Source organism: Lepus europaeus, chromosome 17 (assembly GCF_033115175.1).
Source record: "Lepus europaeus isolate LE1 chromosome 17, mLepTim1.pri, whole genome shotgun sequence".
Taxonomy (NCBI): Eukaryota; Metazoa; Chordata; class Mammalia; order Lagomorpha; family Leporidae; genus Lepus; species Lepus europaeus.
In genome coordinates this window covers 58,331,158-58,355,291 of record NC_084843.1, presented here as the reverse complement: position 1 = coordinate 58,355,291, position 24,134 = coordinate 58,331,158, and the positions used below count along the sequence as shown (strand labels likewise).

The 24,134-nt window shown below is 40.3% G+C and overlaps 1 protein-coding gene and 1 non-coding gene across 5 annotated transcripts in view; both read right to left on the bottom strand.

The window, feature by feature from the left end:
• CCAR1 (cell division cycle and apoptosis regulator 1) overlaps positions 1-24,134 on the bottom strand; it is a 57,446-nt gene that overhangs the window by 18,972 nt on the left and 14,340 nt on the right. For all 4 annotated transcript variants that reach the window (XM_062214795.1, XM_062214794.1, XM_062214793.1 and 1 more), the window contains exons 5-16: positions 21,369-21,401; positions 19,820-20,013; positions 18,537-18,651; positions 18,245-18,437; positions 10,568-10,697; positions 10,182-10,343; positions 6,889-7,114; positions 6,300-6,413; positions 5,603-5,769; positions 4,657-4,867; positions 3,765-3,848; positions 1,321-1,506 (exon numbers count right to left, since the gene is read on the bottom strand). In XM_062214795.1, the coding sequence (XP_062070779.1) occupies positions 1,321-1,506; positions 3,765-3,848; positions 4,657-4,867; positions 5,603-5,769; positions 6,300-6,413; positions 6,889-7,114; positions 10,182-10,343; positions 10,568-10,697; positions 18,245-18,437; positions 18,537-18,651; positions 19,820-20,013; positions 21,369-21,401 (1,815 nt within the window). The remainder of the gene's footprint in view (positions 1-1,320; positions 1,507-3,764; positions 3,849-4,656; positions 4,868-5,602; positions 5,770-6,299; positions 6,414-6,888; positions 7,115-10,181; positions 10,344-10,567; positions 10,698-18,244; positions 18,438-18,536; positions 18,652-19,819; positions 20,014-21,368; positions 21,402-24,134) is intronic.
• On the bottom strand, positions 5,900-5,964 carry LOC133776448 (small nucleolar RNA SNORD98). The gene has a single exon (XR_009868394.1). It is a non-coding gene; the product is annotated as a small nucleolar RNA SNORD98 (small nucleolar RNA).

The window sequence follows — 24,134 nt, the reverse complement described above, 5'->3', positions numbered from 1 at the left end:
TAGGCTAATCCTCCGCCTGCGGCGCCGGCACCCCTGGTTCTAGTCCCGGTCCGGGCGCCGGATTCTGTCCCGGTTGCCCCTCTTCCAGGCCAGCTCTCTGCTATGGCCCAGGAAGGCAGTGGAGGATGGCCCAGGTCCTTGGGCCCTGCACCTGCATGGGAGACCAGGAGAAGCACCTGGCTTCGGATCAGCGTGGTGCGCTGGCCGCAGCGGCCATTGGAGGGTGAACCAACGGCAAAGGAAGACCTTTCTCTCTGTCTCTCTCTCTCACTGTCCACTCTGCCTGTCAAAAAAAAAAAAAAAAAAAAAAAAAAAAAAAAAACTAATTCTTAAAAAAATTAAGATTGAAACAACCTATTTCAGAAGAAAATAAGTACTCTTAAAACAGAGTCAAAAGGGCAGGTAACTTGATATGCTTTTTTTTTTTTTTTTATTTGAGAGACAAACACAACAGGTACAAAGAGTCTCCATTCACTTTTTCACTCCCCAAATGAATGCCTATAGTGGCAGAAGGGCTGAAGCACAAGTTGGGAATTCAATTCAATTCAGGTCTCTCATGTTAAGTGGCAGGAACCACCTACTTAAGCCATCACTGCTGCCTCCCATGGTCTGCATAATGGGGAGCTAAAATCTGATGCTGGAGCTGGGAACTGAACCCAGGCACTAGGATATGGGAGATGGGCATCCTAACTGGGATCTTAACTGCTAGGTCAAATGTTCACCCTGCACATTAAAAGGGATTCCACTGGCTAATTTTCGGATAATTTTATCACCAAAGCACATGTTTATAACTGAGTCAAATAAGAAAATATTAGATCACAGCTGGTGCTGTGCCTTAGCGGATAAAGCCACGCCCTGCAGTGCCAGCATCCCATATGGCGCCTGTTCGAATCCTGGCTCCTCTACTTCTGATCCAGCTATCTGCTAAGGCCTGGAAAGCAGTAGAAGACGGCCCCTGTACCCACGTGGCAGACCTAGAAGCTCCTGGCTTCAGAATGGCACAGCTTCGGCTGTTGCAACCATTTTGGGGAGTGAACCAGCGTGTGTGTATACCTTAATTGAAGTATAATCTATGTACTATAAAATTCAACCTTTTCAGTAAACAGTTCTGCAAGTTTTGATTAATGCACAAAATTATGTAACAGTCATCACAAGATATAAAATGATTCAATAAAATATTTCAGAGACTTGAGTTTTATCCCATAATTTTGTATATACACACACACACACAAATAAACAACGTGAAGTCACACAATCCAAGAACTTCAGAAAAGATCATTGCAAATACCATTATGGTGTTTTTAAATGACTCAAACATACCTCTTTATCATCTTCAGATTTTCTATCATCTTCCTCTTCCTCTTCTTTTTCAGATTTCTCCAATTCCTTCTGTTCTTCCTTCTGTTCTTCTACCTTAAGTTGTTTTGTCAATCGGGCTATTAACTGGGATTTTAATCCTTTGGAACTAAGAGCTCGACTTTCTAATTCTTTTCGGAGATCATTTACCTATATATACAGAGCATAAAAACGGATAAAGAAAATGGGATTTTTGAAACAGTAAACAAAATAATTGTCTTTTTTTTTTTTTTTAAAGATTTTTATTTTTTATTTGAAAGGCAGAATTACAGAGAGTCAGAGACAGAGAAGGAGAGACCTTCCATCTGCTGGTTCATTCCTCAAATGGCCACAACAGCCAGAGCTGGGCCAGGCAGATACCAGGAGCCTGGAGCTTATTCCAGGTCCCCCACGTGGGTAGAAGGGACCTAAACATTTGGGCCATCTTCCACTGCTTTCCCAGGTGCATTAGCAGGAAGCTGGATTGAAAGAGGAGCAGTCAGGTCTCAAACCAGCAACCCTGCTGGCATCTCAGGTAGCAGCTTTATCTGCTAGACATGTATTATTTCTTAAAAAATTTGGTGACAGAGACACTTGTATAGCCCATACAAAATGCTTGTGAAAAGAAATACAAAATGACAGAGTAATTTTAGAAAGTAATTTGAAGACTTTTTCTGAGTTTTATTTATTTTTTATTTGAAAGGCAGACAGATACACAGAGAAAACAGAGAGAGACACTACATCCACTGGCTCACTCCCTAAATGCTCTAAACAGCCAGGGCTGTTAGGCCAAAGCCAAGAACTCTATCTGGGTCCCCCAGGTGGGTGACAGGGACTGAAGCAATTGAGCTATCAGCTGAGGAACTCCCACGGTGTGCATTAGTAGAAAGCTGGGTCAGAAAATTTCCAATATAGGATGAAGGCATCCCATGTTGAAACTTAACTATTGTGCCAAATGCCAGTCCCTTGTAATCTATTTTAGGATGTTTCAGGGGTTGGTGTTGTAGCTTAGCCAGGTAAAAGCAATCTTGAGAGTGAACCAGTGGATGGAAGCTCTCTCCCCCTCTCTCTGTAAAATCTTAATTTGCAAAATTAATAAACAGGCGTGCTGGCACCGTTTATAGAGTCCCGGCTGCTCCAATTTCAATCCTGCTTCCTGCTAATGCTCCTGGGAAAAGCATTGGAGGATGGCTCAGGTGTTTGGGCCCCTGCAAATAAGTAGGAGACCCGGAAGAAGCTCCTGGGTCCTCACTTTGGTCTGGCCCACCCCAGCTGTTGCAGCCATTTGGGAAGTAAACCAACAGATGGAAGCTCGCTCTCTCCTCTTTATCACAGCCTTTCAAATAAATACATAAATCTTAAAAATAAAAGAGTGGTTATGTTTGATAGGCTTGAGTAATTTTTCCCCTATTTATTTCTGTATGTACCATTTTTTAACAAGGAGAATGCATTATATTCAGGACCAAAGGAAATATAAGTTATAAAATAAGGAACTATTTCATCAGCATAGCCATCAGTTTGACAAAAACTTCTAGGGCATATGTATTTTATGAATTTATAGTTCCATGCATGAAATTTGATGGTAATAACTTAGAGATAATGCAATAATAATAAACTTTGCTGTGATAACTATTATATACTTGTTAGAAGATTAACGTGACTTAAAAAACAAGATTTGCAGTAAGGAAGAAACTGACATCAAAAGTTAATCAATAGGTCAACATTTACAAATTCAATAAACTGTAAAAAGAAGTAATGACCACTCTCTGACCATCTGACCATAGCACTATAATCACATTGTAGCTGCAGAAATGAAAACTAAGTAGGTTAAAGCCCTGGCCTGAAGCGCCAGCAACCAATGTGGGTGCCAGCTCTTGTCCCGGCTGCTCTTCTTCCATCCAGTTCTCTGCTATGGCCTGGGATAGCAGTGGAAGATGGTTCAAGTGTTTGGGCCCCTGCACCCATGTGGGAGACCCAGAGTAAGCTCCTGGCTCCGGATCGGATCAGCTCTGGCTGATGTGACCATCTGGGGGGGTGAACCAGCGGATGGAAGACCTCTCTCGGTTTCTACTTCTCTCTGTAACTCTTTCAAACAAATAAAATAAATCTTAAAAAAAAAAAAAAAAGGGGGGGGGGGCTAGGGCGAAGCCAAGAGCCAGGAAATTCAATCTAGATCTCCCACATGGGTGGCAGAGACCCAAGTACTGCCTCTCAGTGTCTTCCATTTAGTGGGAAGCTGGAATTAGTAGCAGAGCTGGCATCTGAACGCAGGTACTCGTATATGGAATGTGGATATGTGAACAGCTAGGTTAAATGTCCATCCCTTGAATAGTTTTTATCTGAATAAAAATTAAACTACACATTCTGACCAAGGTTACTCTTCTTGTTCAGAGATTTAGAATTATAAACCTTCACAATTTCCAAGTTACCTTCATTGTCTTTGGATCAAGTTTAGACCAATGGGTAGGAGTGGAAATTTCTTTAGCTTCACCATCATCTTTTTCTTCTTCATCCTGACATACAAAGTTAAGAACATAATTACTATTCTGAAACTTTAAAATAAAAGTAATTTATTTTTAAAAGTCTGTTGCTGATCTGTGCAAGGTCACAAATGTCTCAGATTGTCTTCTCCTAAAGTTATTATTTAGGCAAGTCCACGTACATACATTCTACCACTTTTAACTGATCACAAAGACACTCATCAGCCAATCAAAGCCAGATCTGTGAAACACAAAAGGGTGATAAATTACAACACAAAGGATATCAGGGATGCACAAACACTGCTGGTCTCCACTAACCACACAGTGTGTGATCTTGCCCCAATTTTCAAGCCACCCAAAGACTGATTTAGTCAGACCTTTGAAATGTACCAAAGACGTTGCCACATAGCCTGAAATTTCAAATCTCTCAGACTTGTGGTTGTCCAATTTCAAATATCCATGACTAGAACTGATGACCGTGAAAGAGAAAATTTTTTTAAACTTTAGAAAATGGCAAAATGTTTAGAATGGCTTAATACTGAATCTTGCTCAACAACTGGTCCCAGATTCCAGCAACTAGACCTATGATAAAAACAAAACTGTGCAATTTAAGCACAACTATTTTCCTTTGAGGTCTTAGCAGTCTTAAAAGTCAGCGTAATAGACAGAATTTTTAAGAGAAAAGAACAAACAACTATACTGCTGAAAGCTGGATTACCAGTCGCTGTTACCATTTATGTTCCTCCATGTGTGTTTGTTATGTAGTATGTGGTGTGCATTTGTGCCTGTGTTCCTGTGCCTGTGAGAAGCGGAAATAGAAAAAGGGATTAGCGTTCAGTGCCTGTTCTCCATCAGCCTCCTTGCGTTCACCCTGAAGCTTCTCGACCAGCTGCTGCTTGTATCCTCGGGAGAGGGTTTCCCACTCTGAGCGGGTGGGAAGGCAATGCCAAACATCCGGGAAAAATAAAACCACTGTCTCCACATGAGCTGGAACTGTACGCCCCTTGTGGGTCTCCTCAGGGCGATGGTAGCGAATCTCTGCAAAACGGTACCTGTTGCAAGGGAAGAAGCATGTTGGAAAAAAAATTCTAAAATACATTTTAAAGACCCTAGTTCACTTGTAGCACATCAAGTAAAGAAATTTTGCTGCAAGAACTTGAGGTTGGTCTAAAGAAAAAAAAATTATAGAAGCCATAGTTCCTCTTTTGGTACATTTGTACAATATTTTAATGGTTACAAGAATATGTTCCCCCAAGACATTCTGCAAGTTTCATTATAGAGCTACCCATACTTTAGAGAATACCTGAAGAAGCTGGATAGCTGTTCAGATCTCATGTGCTAAAAAAGAATATTCTTAAGTAAGTCACAAGATATATACTAAAATCAAAGGACAAATAACCCTCAAGAGAAAATATGGCTGAACAAAAATAATCAGCAACTACATCATTTTATAACAAAAGAATTATAATGAAATGAAGTTCTCTCTTGACGATCTTCTCCAGCTATGCATGAAATGAAAAGTATTTCAACATACATCCAACTTCCAAAATACAGCATAATGAAAAAAATTTTCAGTTTATTTTGATCAATTCTCAATACTTTTTCCCCAAAACATTTTTGGCACCAAATAAACTTTTGCTATTAATGGGGATTTTGCTTTTGAGATTATCTGCATGATTAGAGGTGCTAAAATACTGGGGGCTGGGGCGGGGGGGGACTCATAGACAAGAACATCTACATAAACTATAAGAAAAACATTTCTAATCAAGAAATGAATTGGTACTTACCATTGTGTGCACACACTTAGATCAATGCCTGTCAGAGCCTTACAACAACGAATAGCAGTCTTAATCAACACAGAGGGATCTTTTTCTGGGTCTGGTCCATCCAACGAAGGAGACCAGTGGCCTCCAATGGCCATGGCTTCATCCTTGCCTTTCATGCCCACTAAAAACTAATTCAAAACAAAGAATCATTTACATATATTATGCAACTCATCAAATTACAAATAAATACTTGAAAAGGAAAGGTACAAACCTTTCCAACATCATTTTTACTACCTCTGGTATCTCTCAGTCAAGGAAGAGTTCAGTTCATCGTGTTCCACACTGCATTTCAGCAATGGAATAGGATTTACACATCATAACTCATCCTTCTAAAATATTTCTTCAGATAAAATTATTTTAAAGAAACAAGCTATAATTCAAATTTTAATAGCATCAAAAGACACTCTAAATCCCATTACCACTAAGATTTATCATGATACAGATATAAAAGACCAAAATGACAGGTGAGCTAGTTACATACAAATAAGATAGAACCATAATCTGCAATGAGAAAAACACCTACATCATTAAATCTGAGTACCTTAACAATACGAATCAACAAGATTAAAAATAGCGCTTTTAACTTTCTAATGTACAAAGAGTTAGAATTAAGTAAAGTGAATACAATCTAAACTTTAAAATAAATGTTTCATTTTACCTTAACAAGCCTAGCAGGATGTTGAAATCCATCTCGAAGTTCTTGTGGATCCTCAGCAAGAGCACATGACTTATGATACAAATCTTCCATACTAGGGCTAGCCATCAGCATAACCTATTATAGTCAAATAATTCAATCCTGTCAAAAGTCTAAAGTAATGTAAAAAAATGAGAAGTACTACTAATTATCCTTAAATATTAGATATCTGAAATTTTTTATAAAAATGGAAAGTAACGTTTTAAGGGCTGCTTTTTTGACAAATAATATTTTAAAGCAGAAAACTTACAATAAACATTATGCTAACTTTTTCCCTTAAGCCTAACATTTAGATTCTACCAGGGGCTCTCAGAAGTCATTAAACACTCTTAAAAAACCTCAATAACATCAACTTCATCCTCATGTTTTTGAGTTTTAAGAGGTAAGGCAAATGGAGGTTAGGTTAAATTACTTAAATAATTAAGAGAATCAGACAAGAAAAAAACATGTACTGAGGCCTTCTAACTTATAACCATTTTCTGCAGATTAACTCCACATAACAATTATCCTAATTAAGGAATTTAAGCTGTATATCATAGAGTGGAATACAAACCTTTGCACTGTACAAGTGATCAGCATCAGGAGGATCAAGAATAGCCATATTTTTTTCTAAAGACTCTACTTCTCTGTGCATTACATAGAAATTGCAGTAATTTCCCAGCTGAAATGGTCTTGACAAAGGGAATGCATCCACCCATGTAAACTGAGCATCAAAAAAGTCACTAGGTATATACAAATTCTGATAACGGCGCCTTAGTTCCATCATGTCACAACTGGGACTGAAAAACAGACATAAGTAGTGAATAAACAGCCTTAATACTAAAGGTTATGCAAACATTCACTCAATTCTGAGGCCAAATATATAACAGAACAGTAAAAAACAGGCTCACGAGGGAAAGTTAATTATTAATGAGCTACAGATTTGCATGGAGACATATGAAAATTTTATCTTTAAATTTGTATACTCACAGCTTTGAATAAATGGCTAGTACCGACATGTTATCTTTATTTCTTTATTTTTTGTGTGTAGCTTATAATTCTTTAGAGAAGACCCTCTGAAATAACTTCAACCCCAGCTCCAGAGAAGATCTGAATAAAAGCAGTTCCACCTCACTTGGAACTGAATAATATTTGAAAAAATAACAGTTCATATAGAATAGATACAAAGAAAGGACAAGAATGTAAACAAATCAGTATTTAAATGCTTCTCAATCAGGTTTACAGAGTATAAAAATATATAACTTAATTCTATAGTAAGCTCCTAGACCAAACATATTTATATTTAAAATTAAGTACAGAAATTCACATGGAAGCAAAATCCAAATGCTCTTTGGATTATCCACACCTCCATACCCCTCTATGTGAATGGTTAAGATCCATACCTGATCATTATGTAAAGAGGGAATAAGTTTCTTGCCTTTTATCTGGCAACTGATTTTTAAAAGGATGATTTCCTTTTTCCTAAGAAGCAGAGCTTTTAAAGCAGAGGAACTCAAAGGTAAATCAATCTGGTAAAAGGCCAAGAGATGTATGTTAAAAGTATAGTGAATTAAATTGGAAAACACCAACAATTTGCAAAAAATAAAATAACTATTGTCTTTTTAAAAGACAATAAAGACAAGAGTATGAAATATGAACTAATATTTATGAAGAGATGTTTATTTGAAGGCTAAAATAGAGTGGTAAACTTGTCAGTTATGGTTACAGATACAATTATACTACTTTAGATTAATTTATGCTGTCAAAATGATGAAAATGTGAAAAATTTATGTGAGTTTTGTTACCAAAAACAGTATGCATAAGGGCAGATGTTTGGCAAAGCAGTTGAGATGACTGCATCCCATATTAGAATGCCTGATTCAAGTCCTGGCTCCACATCACCAATTCCAGCTTCCTGCTGATGCACACAAGGGGTGGTGGCACATAAAGGCTGACATACATAGGTCCCTCCCATCTATGTGAGAAACACAGATCGAGTTCCAGGATCCTACTTTCAGCCTTGCCCAGCCCCAGCTGTTATGTGCATATGGGGATGAACCAGTAAATGGAAGAACTCTCTCTCCATTGCTCTTGCTCTCAAAAAAATATTTTTAAAAGCTTGTGTAATAGTTTCCTATTCCTAAAATGTGTGATATAGTGTTTTACCCCAGGGGAGTAATCTATAAATAAAACATGACAACAAATACATCATTTCTTCGGCATACAGTCTCTCATAATGCTTTAATATAAAAAAAAAAAGTCTTCATTTACACAACTATGGATAAGAAGAGCTATTTGAAACTTTAAAATCATTTCTATTTACAATAGGTAAATCAGCACATTGTGCTGATCCAAAGCCAGGAGCCAGGCACTTCTCCCGGTCTCCCATGTGGGTGCAGGGCCCAAGGACTTGGGCCATCCTCTGCTGCACTCCCGGGCCATAGCAGAGAGCTGGCCCGGAAGATGGGCAACTGGGACAGAATCCCGCGCCCTGACTGGGACTAGAACCCGGTGTGCCGGCGCCGCAGGCAGAGGATTTCAGCTAGTATGCACTACCTCTTCCCAGAACAGAGAACAACTGGATTAAAACCTCAGCATACAGGGATACTGTTGTGGCTCATCATATGAGCACTGGCTCCACTTTCCACTGAGAAAGCAGTGGAAAATGGCTCAAATGCTGGGGCCCCTGCAACCCACATAGGAGAGCCTGATAGGGTTTCAGGCTCCTGGCTTAGGCCTGACCTAGTCCCTCCTGTGGCCATTTGGGGAGTGAATCAGCAAATGGAAGATCCCTCTCCCTGTCTCCCCCTCTCTAACTCTGCCTAATGAACCAACAGATAAAAGGTATCTCTCTCTCTCTCTCTCTCTCTCTCTCTCTCTGTAAGTCTCCATTCAAATAAATAAATAAACAGATAAAAATCTTCTTTAGTATCTTTGGGGCTGAAGAAGTGGTTTCAGTTCCAATGAGATTCTCTGAAATATGCAGGCTAGATATTGTTAAGTATAAATATAAGAAAAGTTAACAAAATATGATTAAGTGCAGTTGCTGATGTGACCACAAGCAATAATAAATGAATAGCAATTATAAACAAGCAAACTCGATAGACAAGATTTTCTTCACCTTAAAATATACCAGCTTACTAGATCTAGAAATGAATATATAGTACATACACTTATTTGCACTTACGCCAACAGCTTTGAATGTTATTAATGATCTTATTTCATTTGTTTTCATTGCAATTTGTTTTCCATCTGTTAATCTACTACCAAGATGCCATCTCAACCTACACTTCAACAATTATTGAAAATCAGTAATGCTATGTGCTTTAGTTATATGAAATCAAACTCAAATAATTCTCCTAGGTGAGATTATCTTCATTCTGCATGTGAAGATCAGAAACTCTTGGCAATTCACCCCTCAATCTCGATTCCAAAAGCTGAATACAGGAACGATGTATTTATGTATATACATGCATACATACACAAGTGTCTGTGTGTACAATCTATGGGTTTTTGAGTGTTCATAATAGGAACCAATGAAACATGTATTGGTTCACTGATGCATTATTGCTTCATCATTTACAGCATACGTTGATGATTTTAAGATACAATTTAATCAGAGAGGAATTTCCTCCAGATGCTTTTTTCAATAAATTTCAACTTAATGAATGTACAAAAACAATGTGCCCTTGCAGAGAACTAAACTGCTAGTTCACATTGCATTTCTGCCTATACATAAAAGGCATTAAATGTCATGAAATGCATGTTGTAGGGGAAAAAAAATCTTGATGTAACTTAGTGTACCAAATTATACAAAATTACAAGATCAGTAATTCAATAAAATAATGCAGAAGAAAAAGAACATACCAATCTAAAGAAAACTTCGAAAACTGAACTGTGTAACGTGGCACCACGCGTCGAACTCTCCGAGGTGATCGTTCTCTCTCTCTCCGGGGAGATCGCTCCCGGGAACGTTTCCTCTGAGGGGATCTTTCTCTGGATCGCCGTCTTTCTCTTTCCCTTTCACGACTTCAAGCAAATTTTTCTAAAGTTACTAATATTCTGGCATTATGAGAAAGTTCTTTAATGAAACAAATCTAACAGGTAATAAAAGATTCACAATTTTAAAAAATTGTGGTAAGACAGACATAACATCAAATTTACTACCTTAACCTTTTAAAAATGTCATTCTAAGTACATTTATCGTTATATACCTAATCACCAGCAGCCACAGTATAATTTTTAAAACATACCTTCGGTCATCTTTTCTGTTGGGCACTTGATCCCCTCTGTCATTCCTTCCTGAAAATCTGGATGGAGGATCTAATCTTCGCGCTGGTTGTGGCTGTGAAACTATACGGACAGGAGGCTGCAATAAACCAGCTTTAAAAGATATAGAAAAAAAAAGATTAATTTCTTTAATCAAAGTTCAAAAGCACTAACTAGCTGAATCAGATGAAAACAGCTAAGTAAACAGGAGTACTAAAACATTTTTTAAATCAAAGCATAAGTTATAACTGCTTTTGAAGATTAGGGGTTTTTTTTAGATCTATTTATTTTATTTTAAAGAGTTATAGAGAGGCTGAAGCAGAGAGAGAGAGAGAGCACGCGAGAGCACGAGAAAGAGAGGTCTTTCATTTGCTGGTTCACTCCCCAGATGGCCACCAATGGTTGGAGCTGTGCCCATCTGAAGCCAGGAGCCAGGAGCTTCCCCTGGGTTCCCCATGTGGGTGCAGGGGCCCAGGATCTGGGCCATCCTCTACTGCTTTCCCAGGCCACAGCAGAGAGCTGGATAGGAAGCGGAGCAGCTGGGACTCAAACCATTGCAGCCATTTGGGGAGTGAACCAGCAGACAGAAGATCTCTCTCTCTCTAACTCTTTCAAAAAAAATAAAATAAATCTTAAAAAAAAAAAGTACTCATTCCCCCCCATTTTTGTTGCAAGATTTTAAATTTTTTTATTTTTTGAAGGTCAAAAGTACAGAGCGAGAGATGGAAAGTGATCATCCATTTGCCAGTTCACTCCCTAGATGGCTACAACAGCCAGAGCTGGGCCAATCCAAAGCCTGGAGCCAGGAGCTTCTTCTGAGTCTTCCACATGAGTACAGGGACCCAAGCACTTGGGCCATCTTCTGCTGCTTTCCCAGGCCATTAGCAGGGCTTGATCAGAAGTGGAGCGACCATGACTTGACCACCATACAGGATGCTGGTGCTGCATGCGGCAGCTTTACCCATTTTGCCACTGTGCTGGCCCTATTTTTATTTATTTGAAAGGCAGAGTTGCGGGGTAGGAGGACTAATACTCAGTTCATAAGGATTTAAAAAGATGACTTTCTTTAAAATCTAATTAATTTCATCAAATTATTAAATTTAAACTTATCTGAGGTTGGTATTACGGTGCACGGAACTAAGCTGCCATCTGCAATACATGTTACAGTGCCTATTCAGGTACCTGTTGCTTCAGTTCCCATCCAGCTCCCTGGTAATGTGCCTAGGAAAGCAGTCTAAAATGATCCAAATGCTTGGGTCCCTGCCAATTAAATGGACACCTGGATAGAGTTCCTAGCTCCAGCCTTCTGTTTGGCTTAGCCCTAGCCATTGTGGCCATCTGGAGAGTGACCTAGAGGATAGAAGAGATCTCTCTCTCTCTCTTCCCCTCTAATTCCGCCCTTAAATAAAATGCATCTTTAAAAAAATTTTATGTTCTCTAAAGTACAACTATATCACAGAAAATAAGAAACAAAAAACAGGCCGGCGCCACGGCTCACTAGGCTAATCCTCCGCCTTGCGGCCCCGGCACACCGGGTTCTAGTCCCGGTCGGGGCACCCATCCTGTCCCAGTTGCCCCTCTTCCAGGCCAGCTCTCTGCTGTGGCCAGGGAGTGCAGTGGAGGATGGCCCAAGTGCTTGGGCCCTGCACCCCATGGGAGACCAGCAGAAGCACCTGGCTCCTGCCATCGGATCAGCGCGGTGCGCCGGCCGCAGCGCGCCTACCGCAGCGGCCATTGGAGGGTGAACCAACAGCAAAGGAAGACCTTTCTCTCTGTCTCTCTCTGTCCACTCTGCCTGTCAAAAAAAAAAAAAAAAAAAAAGAAACAAAAAATATAGCACAATTTCATTCTTCCAGATAACAAGATAAATCAGATTGAGCATTTCTCAAGCAGATATTTTTCTAATACTAGCCTATAATAAAGATACTCATTCTCAGTATGAACCATATGATAGTGTTCATGTGAATTATTTCTCTGTAGTTTGTCACAAGAGAAAACCTCTCAACAGCTTTTTCCTAAAAAACTAGTTCAACGTGAGGGATTTTTTTTTTTACTATGACTAGAAAAATGCATGTCAGCAGGATTCTTGTGCTTCTTTGATGCTTGTTTCCTTTCAATACCAGTGTCACCTCAGAAATATACACACAGCTTTCAACTCAACAACTTCACTGGGACATCTTATATAAAAATGAAGCACTCAAGTCTTAATGGGCTATCTGAAAAGGACAAAAGATTCAGCCTGAAAGAAATTCCCATTATTAATACATGGACAATTACGAAATCTAAAAAGAAAAATTGAGTATTAAGCAATAAATAAAAACTCATGAGGCCATAATAATAATAAAGAAACAGTAAGAGGGGCTAGTGCTGTGGCACAGTGAGTGAAGCTGCTGTCTGCAATACCAGCATCCCATATGGTCGCTGGTTCATGTACCGGCTGCTCCACTACTGATGGCCTGGGAAAAGTCCAAGTGTTTGGGCCCCTGTCATCCATGTATGAGACAAGAATGAAGCTCCTGGCTCCTGACTCTGGCCTGATCCAGCATGAGCCATTGCAATCATTTGGGAAACAAACCAGGAGATGGAAAATCTCTGTCTCTCCTTATCTCTCTGTAACTCTGACTTTCAAAATAAGTAAATAACTCTTTTTTTTTTTTTTTTTTTTTTGACAGGCAGAGTGGACAGTGAGAGAGAGACAGAGAGAAAGGTCTTCCTTTGCTGTTGGTTCACCCTCCAATGGCCGCCGCGGTAGGCACGCTGCGGCCGGCGCACCGCGCTGATCCGATGGCAGGAGCCAGGTGCTTCTGCTGGTCTCCCATGGGGTGCAGGGCCCAAGCACTTGGGCCATCCTCCACTGCACTCCCTGGCCACAGCAGAGAGCTGGCCTGGAAGAGGGGCAACTGGGACAGGATCGGTGCCCCGACCGGGACTAGAACCCGGTGTGCCGGGGCCGCAAGGCGGAGGATTAGCCTAGTGAGCCGCGGCGCTGGCAGTAAATAACTCTTAAAGAAAAAAAGAAAATTAGTTGTAACACTAATTTGTTACTCTGCAAGCTGATAAAAGGAAGCCTCCCGTGCTGTAACTGATAGGGAAAAGCTCTTCACTTCAGAATAGCAGTAAGTATTAGCAACCACTGGAAGAATGACAGGAAAACCTCCAATGAAATAACTGATAACAGGAAAGAATAACCTAAAGCAGGAGCTAGCAAATATTTTCTATAAAGGGCCAGCGGGTAAATATTTCAGCTTTCCCAGCCCTTAGTTGGTCTCACTTGTATATTCTTCCTCTTTTTTTTAACTCTTTCAAAATGCAAGCACCATTTTTCACTTAAAGACCATATAAAATCAGGTCAGCCACAGGCTCAACTGAAGAACTGTAGTCTGCTAAACTCTGATCTATGGGCATTAAATTAAGGCCTATGGAACAAGATACTCAAAAGGTGCCAGAGTATCACCCACAGATTATTTGCACAGGGATAAAGATAATTCTTCAAGTAATCAAACCCAACATCAACAAGAGCAGAACAATATCTGCTTTCTAAAATGATGCACTGCGAATTATATAGCTTAATTTATAAATGATTATAAATTATTATATACCTATAATGTATTCTTGCCAAAAATCTTAAGAATTTCTAATTCATAGTTTATGTAGCAACCTAAGATAAACAACGTAAAAACACCATAAAAAGTAAAGATAAATCCAGAGGAATAAGTATTACAAAAGGATCCTGTACATTAACTAGTCTACTTTATTCAAAAGTCAAAATCATACAGAAATTTTAAAAAGGCAGGAAATTACTCAAATTTTAAAAAATTAAAGAAATAATGAAATGTAAGGCATGTAACTTGACTGGCTTTAGGTGTAGGAAACAAAGATATTTGGTGGAAAATTATAAATTATAATATAATTATAAATAGGATATTTAAATACTTGTTCTCAGATGTGACAAAAGATAGTAGTAACAGGAAAATGTTCTTCTTGTAGATTTTTTAAATCTTTTTAAAAAATATTTTTATTTATTTGAAAGGCAGAATTCTGGAGAGGGAGAAACAGAGAAGATTTTTTACATCCACTGGTTCACTCTCAAAATGGCCACAAAGGTGAGGGGTGGACCAGGCTAAAGCCAGGAGCCAGGTCTCCCACATGGGTACAGGAGGCCAAGCAACTGGGCCATCCTCCACTGCTTTCCCAGTCACATTAGCAGGGAGCTAAATCAGAAGTGGAATATCCAATACTAAAACTGGTGACTAGGTGCAATGTCTATTTTGCAGGCAGTAGCTTAACCCATTGTACCTTAATACCAGCCCCAGAAAAGTATTCTCTCTCTCTTTTTTTAAAGGTCTTTGGTGATATAGCCTTTTTTTTTTTAAAGACTTACTTATTTTTTTTATTTGAAGTCACTCCCCAAATGGGCACAACAGCAGCCAGGCCAGGTGCTTCCTCTGGGTCTCCCACATGGGTGCAGGGGCCCAAGCACTTGGGCTCATTCTCCACTGCTTTCGAAACACATTAGCAGGAAGCTGGATTAGAAGTGGGAGCACCTGGGACTAGAACCAGTGCCCACATGAGATGTTAGCACTGCAACCAGCAGCTTAACCTGCTACACTACAGTGCCAGCCTGAGCAAAGAGTTCTTTTAAGGGCAGGTTGTGGTATTCAGCACAGCAGTTAAAATATGCACACTTTGGGAGGCAGTAGATGATTGCTCAACTAGTTGGGTCCCTACCACTCATACACAGAGATCCAGGCCCTGTCTTCAATCAGGTCCAGCCCCAGCTGTTGCAGGCATTTGGGGGGAATGAACCAGTAGACTGGACATATTCCAGCCTCCCCTTCCCTGCCTTTCAGGTAAATGAATAAATTAAAATTTTTTAAATTGGAGACAGCGCTGTGGTGCAGCAGGTTAATGCCCTGGCCTGAAGCGCCAGAATCCCATATGGGTGCTGGTTCAAGACCTGGCAGCTCCACTTCTGATCCAGCTCTCTGCTGTGGCTGTTGCGGCCAACTGGGAAGTGAACCATCGAATGGAAGACCTCTCTGTCTCTCTTCTCTCTGCGTAACTCATTCAAATAAATACATATTAAAAAAATTTAATATCAACCCCATTCTGTGACAACTCTTTTCTCCCATTTTTCCCCCTATCCTACTGTTCTTGCTACTGTTACTCATTCTCTGAGACCACAGGATATATCAGCACATGACCTCTCAGAAATCCCACCTCTTCCTGGGACAGTGGCAGGGGAAAATGGCATCACGATTCACAACAACAAAATACCATGCTTTAAGAAAAACAGAGCAGTTAAGACAATGCTCAAGGCACCTAGATTCCATCATGGAGTGGTTTCAAGTTTCAGTTGCACAGCTGATTCTAGCTTTCAGCTAATGCAGACCCTGGGAGGTAGCAAGTACTTGGGTTGAGTTCCAGTCTCTTGGCTTCAGCCTTGCCCTGCCCTGGCTGTTGCCAGTGTTTGAGGAGGGTATCAGCAAATGGAATGTCTGTGACTTTCAAATAAAATAAGAGAGCAGAGGAAGAGAGGAAGGAAGGTAGGAAGGATGGAAAGGGTGGTGGTTACTGTGGCACAGGTTAGGCTGCTGCTTGGGACAGCTGTGTCATATTTGGAAATGCTGGTTTTAAGCCCAGCTCCTGAACTTCTCATCCAGCTTCCTACTAATGTGCCTAGGAAGACTTCGGATTATGGCCCAAGGACTTGGTATCTGCCTTGCATGTGGAATAACTGGATAACGTTTCAGGCTCCTGGCTTCAGCCTGGCCTAGACCAGGATCTCAAGGCATTTGGGGAGTAAATCAGCAGATGGAAGATCTCTCTATTTCTATTTTTCACTGTTACTCTTCCTTTTTAAAAAGATAGAGAATGTCATGTTTTTAAAATGCCAATTAAGAGGCCAGCACTGTAGCACAGTAGGTTAAGCCACCATCTAATATGCAAGCACTCGATAAGAATGCCTGTTCTAGTCCTGGTTGCTCCACTTCAGATCCAGCTCTCTGCTAATGTGCCTGGGAAAGCAGTGGAGGATAGCTGAACTGCCTGGGCTCTAGCCACCCATGTGGGAGACCCAGATAGACTTCCGGCCTCCAGGCTTCAGCCTGGCCCAGCCCTAGCCATTGCAGCCATTTAGACAGTGAACCAGCAGATGGAAGATCTGTCTCTCCTTGTCACTCTGCCTTTCAAATAAATAAATCTTAAAAAAAAAATTAGTAGGATTCTGATGTTTATAAACATTGTTTAAATAAGAAAACTTCAAGAATAAGAAATAACTTTCACTGGAAAATATAAAATGCAGTTCATACATTTCATGTACCATGTTTTAATGAGTAAAGTGCTACTTTAGATGTATACGTGTATACAAAATATTGCTGGTATGTTTGTAAGAATTAAGTCCCAAAAAGCTTTTTCTTTCCCATCAAAGGATACGAGTAACACACAGGGAATTAACAGTTCTATTATTTGGCTTATATCCACAAACAGCACATCTTTCAATGTCTTATTCACTTAACTTACTTTTATCACTACAAGCAACAAAATAATAATACTTCCAAATAGTTATAGAAATAGATGTGTTCTATGCAAGATATTTTCAGTTTCAAGTTTTGTCTAAGTCCCTGCCCTCTCTTTAATAAATTTATGGGGCCGGCATCGTGGCATAGCAGGTTAAGCCACTGCCTATGGGATGGATGGCATCCCATATGCGCACTGTTTTGCATCCGAGCTACTCCACTTCCAATACAGCTTCCTACTAATGTCCTGGGAGGGCAGCAGAGGATGGCCCAAGTGTTTGGAACCCTGTTACTCATGTGAGAGACCTGGATGAAGCTTCAGGCTGGCCACACCCTGGCCATTGTGGCCACTTAGGGAGTGAACCAGCAGATTAAAAATCTCTCCCCCATGGGGCCCGTGCTGTGGTATAGCAGGTTAACGCCCTGGCCTAAAGTGCCGGCATCCCATATGGGCACTGCTTCGAGACCCAGCTGCTCCACTTCTGATCCAGCTCTTTGCTATGGCCTGGGAAAGCAGGCCCCTGCACCCGTGTGGGAGACCTGGAAGAAGCTCCTGGCTCCTGGCTCCTGGTTGTGGCCATCTGGGGGAGTGAACCATCAGATAGAAGACCTTTCTTTCTCTCTGCCTCTCCTCACTCTTTGTAACTGACTTTCAAATAAATAAATAAATCTTTAAAAAAAAATCTCTCCCCAGCCCCGCCGCCACTGTATCTCCCCTTCAAATAAATAAATCGTTTAAAAAATTTCTTTTTGTTTTATTTGAAAGGCAGCAAGACAAGATAGGAGAGGGGTGGGATACAGAAATACAAAGACAGACATACACGCATCCCTTCCATTCACTGATTCACTCGCCAACTGCCTGAAATAGCCAAGGGCTAGGCCAAGCCAAAGCCAGGAGCCAGGAACTCAAGCACTGGAGCCACCACTTGCCACATCTCAAGAGTGTGCACTCAGACAAAGCTGCAATTTGAAACAGAGTCACTCTGATGTGGAACATGACTGATCCAAACACTATCTTCAACTGATGCGCCAAACATGTACCCTTCCCTCTTTTGTAACGAAAGGCATATGCTTATCATTATTTTAAACTAAAGAGTGTACAGCTGTCTGAATCAAAAAGTAAAGGCATACTGCACATAATACCTTTCTGCTGTGGTTGCTGTAATAAAGGCTGTGGCTGAGTCTGCAACAGTGGTGTAATCGAAGCTGCTGAAATCTGTGCCTGAAGCAGTGACTGAGGCTGCGGCTGGGCCTGAACACCAAATGTTGTCTGTGGTGCAATCGGCTGCAGCACAGCAGGAGGAGTCTTCAGTAAAGGTTGGGTTTGAGACTGATTCTTAACAAAAAAAAAAATAATAAAATGTTTTAAAAAAGAAAAAGAATAAATGACTCAATTACCAAGTTTCTATGATACCTAACTCAGTATGTTATGTACCTGATTTGGTAATGTTTGAATTCTTTGTGCATTCCATTTAAAAGGCATATTAGGATTGTAAGTAGCTTCAACCAGTACTCTGTCACCTACTTGTGGGGTTTTCCCTTTGACAGCACTGCAAGAAAAAAAAAAGATAAACATAATTAAAAGAGATTCTCTAAAAAAGATTTATATACTTAACTATTTAGAAGTAAACTACAGGGCAGTGTTGTGGAGAAGCAGGTAAAACCACCTGTGACATGGCATCCTATAAGGGCACCAGCTCAAGACCTGGCTGCTCCACTTCCAATCCAGCCCCTCCCACCCACATGGGAGATCCGTAGGAAGCTCCTGACTATGGCTTCCACCTGGTCCAGCCCCGCCGATGGGGCCATTTAGGGAGTAAGCCAGTGGAAGGAAGATCTCTATCTATGTAACTATTTCAAGCAAATAAATCATTAAAAAAAAAAAAAAAAAAAAAAAGTAAACCATGGGAAATGAAAGCCTGGAAACTCTTCTAAAAAGCAGGTTTATGAAGGAACTTTAAAATACAGTTGTGGAAAATGGAGTTAAAAGTTTATTTTGGTGCAAAAAAAAAGCCAAAAATTCATGCATATTGGACCTCCTAGATTCATTTTGTAACTACATTTCACCATCCCTACAAAAACACAAAGTTTGCAGTAGAAGTAGTAATTACCATTCTATCTTCTGTGTCCCTCTTCTCTACCATCACATTCTAACTTTTAGAACTCAACAGTAAGATTCACTTTGGGCTTGTGAAAGGTAAGAGAAATGGAGAGAAGAAGGAAGTCCACTTAAGAGAAAATAAATTTTTTTTAAAGATTTATTTTATTTGAAAGGCAGAGTTACAGAGAGGTAGAGGCAGAAGCAGAGAGAGAGAGAGAGAGAGAGAGAGAGAGAATCTTTCATCCACTGGTTCACTCCCCAAATGGCCACAACGGCCGGAGCTGAGCCGAATCAAAGCCAGGAGCCAGGAACTTCTGGGTCTCCCACATGGGTGTAGGAGCCCAAGGACTTGGGCCATCTTCCACAGCTTTCCCAGGCCATTAGCAGGGAGCTGGATCGGAAGTGGAGCAGCCAGGATTTGAACCAGCACCCATATGGAATGCTGGCACTGCAGGTGGCAGCTTTACCTGCTACGCCACAGAAACAGCCCCAGAAAAATCTATAATAATCTGAGGGGCTGAAGGATTAAAACAGAAAATTATAATGCAACTATAATCACGAGCAGGTGCTTTATGCTATATTAAAGACGCCACCTGCCAACACCTAATGAAGCTTACCTAAGCTGAAAGAATACATCTTCATCCACAAATCCAAATGTATCATGTAGCTTTGTAACCACCCCTGTGAAAACACGCTGTTTCTGAGGTTGGGTCTGTTGCTGACTGGACCTTGGTGTCGGATATGACACAGTTATCTGTGCTGCAGGCTGGGGAGAAGACAGGCTAAGGCTTGTAGGCAGTGCAACAGCTGGCTATAAGACAAAATCAATATCAAATTAATAAATCATTTTAAATTGTCCAAAAATTTAAAATGACTATTTTTTCAACTTATTTATTCAGTGAAATTCCCTTAGATGAGTCATTTTATAGGTTCCTCCAAGGAAAAAGGTGTATAGTACGATGAGTTTTAAAAACATTGCGTGTTTTTGGCTCCTCTTAGAAACTCAAAATTCATACTGTTATGATAAAGGCACAGGAAAATCCTAAGTATTATAAAGGAACTTTCTTAAAGTTTGACCACAAAATTATTTTCTTTAATATCTTGAACACTAATGCTTTAGGGATCCATGTCAGAAAATTATTTTCTAAAGAAAAAAACTTCTACACCTTTTCTGCTTCAACTGGAAAATCCTCAATCTGGAAATAGCAACATGAAATAGGCTTGGTCAATTTTAGCTCTTTAATAAAAATGGACTGAGAATGATTTTAAATTGAAAAATTAAAAAAAGGGAACGAGTTCAAGACTAATTAGATATAAAAACTTACACAGGGAAAAGCTTCTCTACTATTTCTGTTCCTAAGCTACCCAAGTTTCCTATGCATGCAGCAATCATCAGCACCATTTACTATTACAGAGCATCATGGTGACATTTTATTTACAAATGCACACGTGAATAAAAAGACAGATATCCTCTTCCTCTTCCTTACTTAAATGGAAGCATACAATACACACTGGCCCATACCTTTTCCTGTGCTTCATATTCCTGAGCTATCATTCCACACAAGTACATAAAAAAATATCCGGGTCCTTTTTAGCACCTACATTGTACTACACACTATGTACATACCAGGGTTCAGCAAACCATGGTCCATGGGCCAAATCTAGCCCAAAATCAGCCTGAACTGTTAATAAGTTAAACAGCTGTTGTTACACTTTTAAAGGATTGCAAAAAAAAAAAAAAAAAGGAATAAGTTGTCTGTGAAGTCTATGGGAGCAAATAGATATCAGAAATTCAAAACTTTTTTATGTTGCTAAGAAATTAAACTGATAACACAATAATGTCACCGGTAAGGTTGGGTTAAAGAAGAAATAACATGCAAAAATTTCAAAAATATAAGCTATAAAGAAAAAGTAAAAGCAAAAAATAGGTATTAAGTTTGAAATAAAGACCTCATTTGTATTTGGACTCTATGTCAGTTGGACCTGTAATCAAAAGGCATAAAAGAAAACCAGAAACATATACACCTTTATTTAACATGAAACTGCTAAGTTATTATGTGAATCCAACAAATACCTTTAAGTTATTGAAGAAAAAACTAGAACAGGAATAAAAACTTTTATCTACTCTTCATTCAGATATCCAAAATAAAATAATACCACACCAACCTGGGTTAAGAGAGTCTGCTGGGGTTGCTGTAACTGAATATAGGGGAAAAAAAATACAAAAGAAAAAGGATCAATCAGAATTGTTTCATAGATGATTTACAAAAGGAAAAATTCCTATTAAACAGTTACTTTATTTTAAAGAAAAATCTGAAAGAGTTAACAGAGGTTGTTAGGTATAAGGCTCTCCTATAAACATTTCTAATTGTAGACATGATTTATCAGTAACTTATTCAATGAACAGGTACTTCACTATATTTAACAAATAAAAGAAAATTATTTTGTTGTTATTTCATAGAAATAAAGAGTCACCAAAACTCCACAATTCCCTAAAGGGAAGATTTCTAGTTAACAATGTTAATTACCATGTTACAGAAATGACTCAGTATCATCAGTATGCTACTTTCATAGAAATAACACTCGAAAAAAACTCCACGACTCTTGAAAGGGGAATGTTTGTAGTTAAAAAAGTTAATTACTATGCTAAAGGAATAACTCAGTATCATCAGTATGCTAGCTGTCTCAAAACATGGCACTGAGGCGAGCACTGTGGCATACCAGGTTAAGTAGCTGCTTTAGACACTGGCATCCCATACTGGAGTGCCAGCCTGTTCAAGTTCCAAACTACTCTGCTACTGATTCAACTTCCTGCTTATGTGCCTGGGAAGACAGACAAAGATGGTCCAAGTACTTGGCCCCTGTCACCCAGGTGAAGATCAAGATGGAGTTCCTCCGCTTGGCTCAGACCTGGCTATTGCAGCGATTGGGGGAGTGAAAGAGGAGCAGATGGAAGAGCGAGCTCTCTGTTGCTCTGGCTTTCAAATACATAAATCTTAAAAAAAAAAAAAAAAAGAAAGAAAGAAAGAAAGAAAAGAAAAATCTCGCCATTTAATTCCTATGTATGCCTGAAATGAGAAGCACTATTAATGGTCAGATATGCACAGCCACGGGGACCATGAAGGACCGCACATTCTGAAATATATATATGCTGTCTTTCTAACTTTTATTTTCATGTAGTTGAAAGAAAGAGATCATCACTGACTCACTCCCCAAATGCCAACAACAGCCAGAGCTGGGGCCAGGATGAAGCCAGGAACCTGGAACTCACCCCAAATTTTCCACAAGGGGTAAGTACCCAAGTACTTCCGCATCACTTGCAGGCTCCCAGCGTGTGTATTAGCAGGAAGATGGATTTTAAGCAGAGGAGAAGGTACTTGAATCAGACACTCAGATATGGGATGTAGGCATCCCAACTGGTGACTTAACAACTTGTCCCATGACACTCACCCCAAATACGTTTCTTCTGGCAATAGCAAAGTATACCATTACAAGAAAGTAAAAGGAACTGATGGGAGAGGGGAAATTAAAAAATTCTGGAGGGGCTGGCACCATGGTGTAGGTGTAGTGGGCTCAGCCTCTACCTGTGGTACCTGCATCCCACATGGGCACCAGTTAGTATCCTGGCTGCTCCTCTTCCAGCTCTCTGCTATGGCCTTGGAAAGCAGAAGACAGCTGAAGTGCTTGGGTCCCTGCACCCTCAAAGGATCGGCCCAGCTCCAGCCATTGAGGCCACATAGGGATGAAGCAGCGAAAGGAAGACCTTTTCTGTCTCTCCCTCTCTCTCTAACTGTACCTCTCAAGTAAATAAATAGGCTGGCGCTGTGGCTTAATAGGCTAATCCTCCGCCTTGCGGCACCGGCACACCGGGTTCTAGTCCTGGCTGGAGTGCCAGATTCTGTCCCGGTTGCTCCTCTTCCAGGCCAGCTCTCTGCTATGGCCCGGAAGTGCAGTGGAGGATGGCCCAAGTGCTTGGGCCCTGCACCCGCATGGGAGACCAGGAGAAGCACCTGGCTCCTGGCTTCGGATCAGCGAGATGAGCCCGCCGCGGCAGCCATTGGAGGGTGAACCAACGGCAAAAAGGAAGACCTTTCTTTCTGTCTCTCTCTGTCTCACTATCCACTCTGCCTGTCAAAAAAAAAAAAAAAAAAAGTAAATAAATCTTCTGAAAAAATAATTCTTCAGCGTAAATTCTACTTATGATAGGATAAAAGAATGCATATGAGGTTCTAACTCAAAACTGTTGTGATTCACCACATACCAGAGGTTAAATCACATCAGAATACTTTCTGGGGGCCAGAATAGGCATTGAGGCATAGTAGGATAAGTCACCACTTCGGATATCTGCATTCTGTTTCATAGCAACAAGTTAAGAGTCCTGACCACTCTGTTTCCAATTCAGCTTCCTGCTAATACTTTTGGGAGGGAGCAGATAATGGTGTGAGTGCTTGGATTCCTGCCACTCATATACAAAACACCAATGAGGTTCCTGGCTCCTGGTTTAGTCTGGCCTACCACTGAGTGCTGCAGGAATTTGAGGAATGAAATAGTATTTGGAAAATCTCCATCTCTCCATCTCTTTTTCAAATAAATAAAACTTTTTTGAAATACTTTTTTCTGTAAGAATGGTTGTATAGTGCACTTTGCATATGGTTCAACAGAACACATTATAATCTTTCTTTTTTCCAAGATTTATTTATTTTTTTTACAGGCAGAGTGGACAGTGAGAGAGAGAGACACAGAGAAAGGTCTTCCTTTGCCGTTGGTTCACCCTCCAATGGCCGCCGTGGCTGGCACACCACGCTGATCCCAAGGCAGGAGCCAGGTGCTTCTCCTGGTCTCCTATGGGGTGCAGGGCCCAAGCACCTGGGCCATCCTCCACTGCACTCCTGGGCCACAGCAGAGAGCTGGCCTGGAAGAGGGGTAACCGCG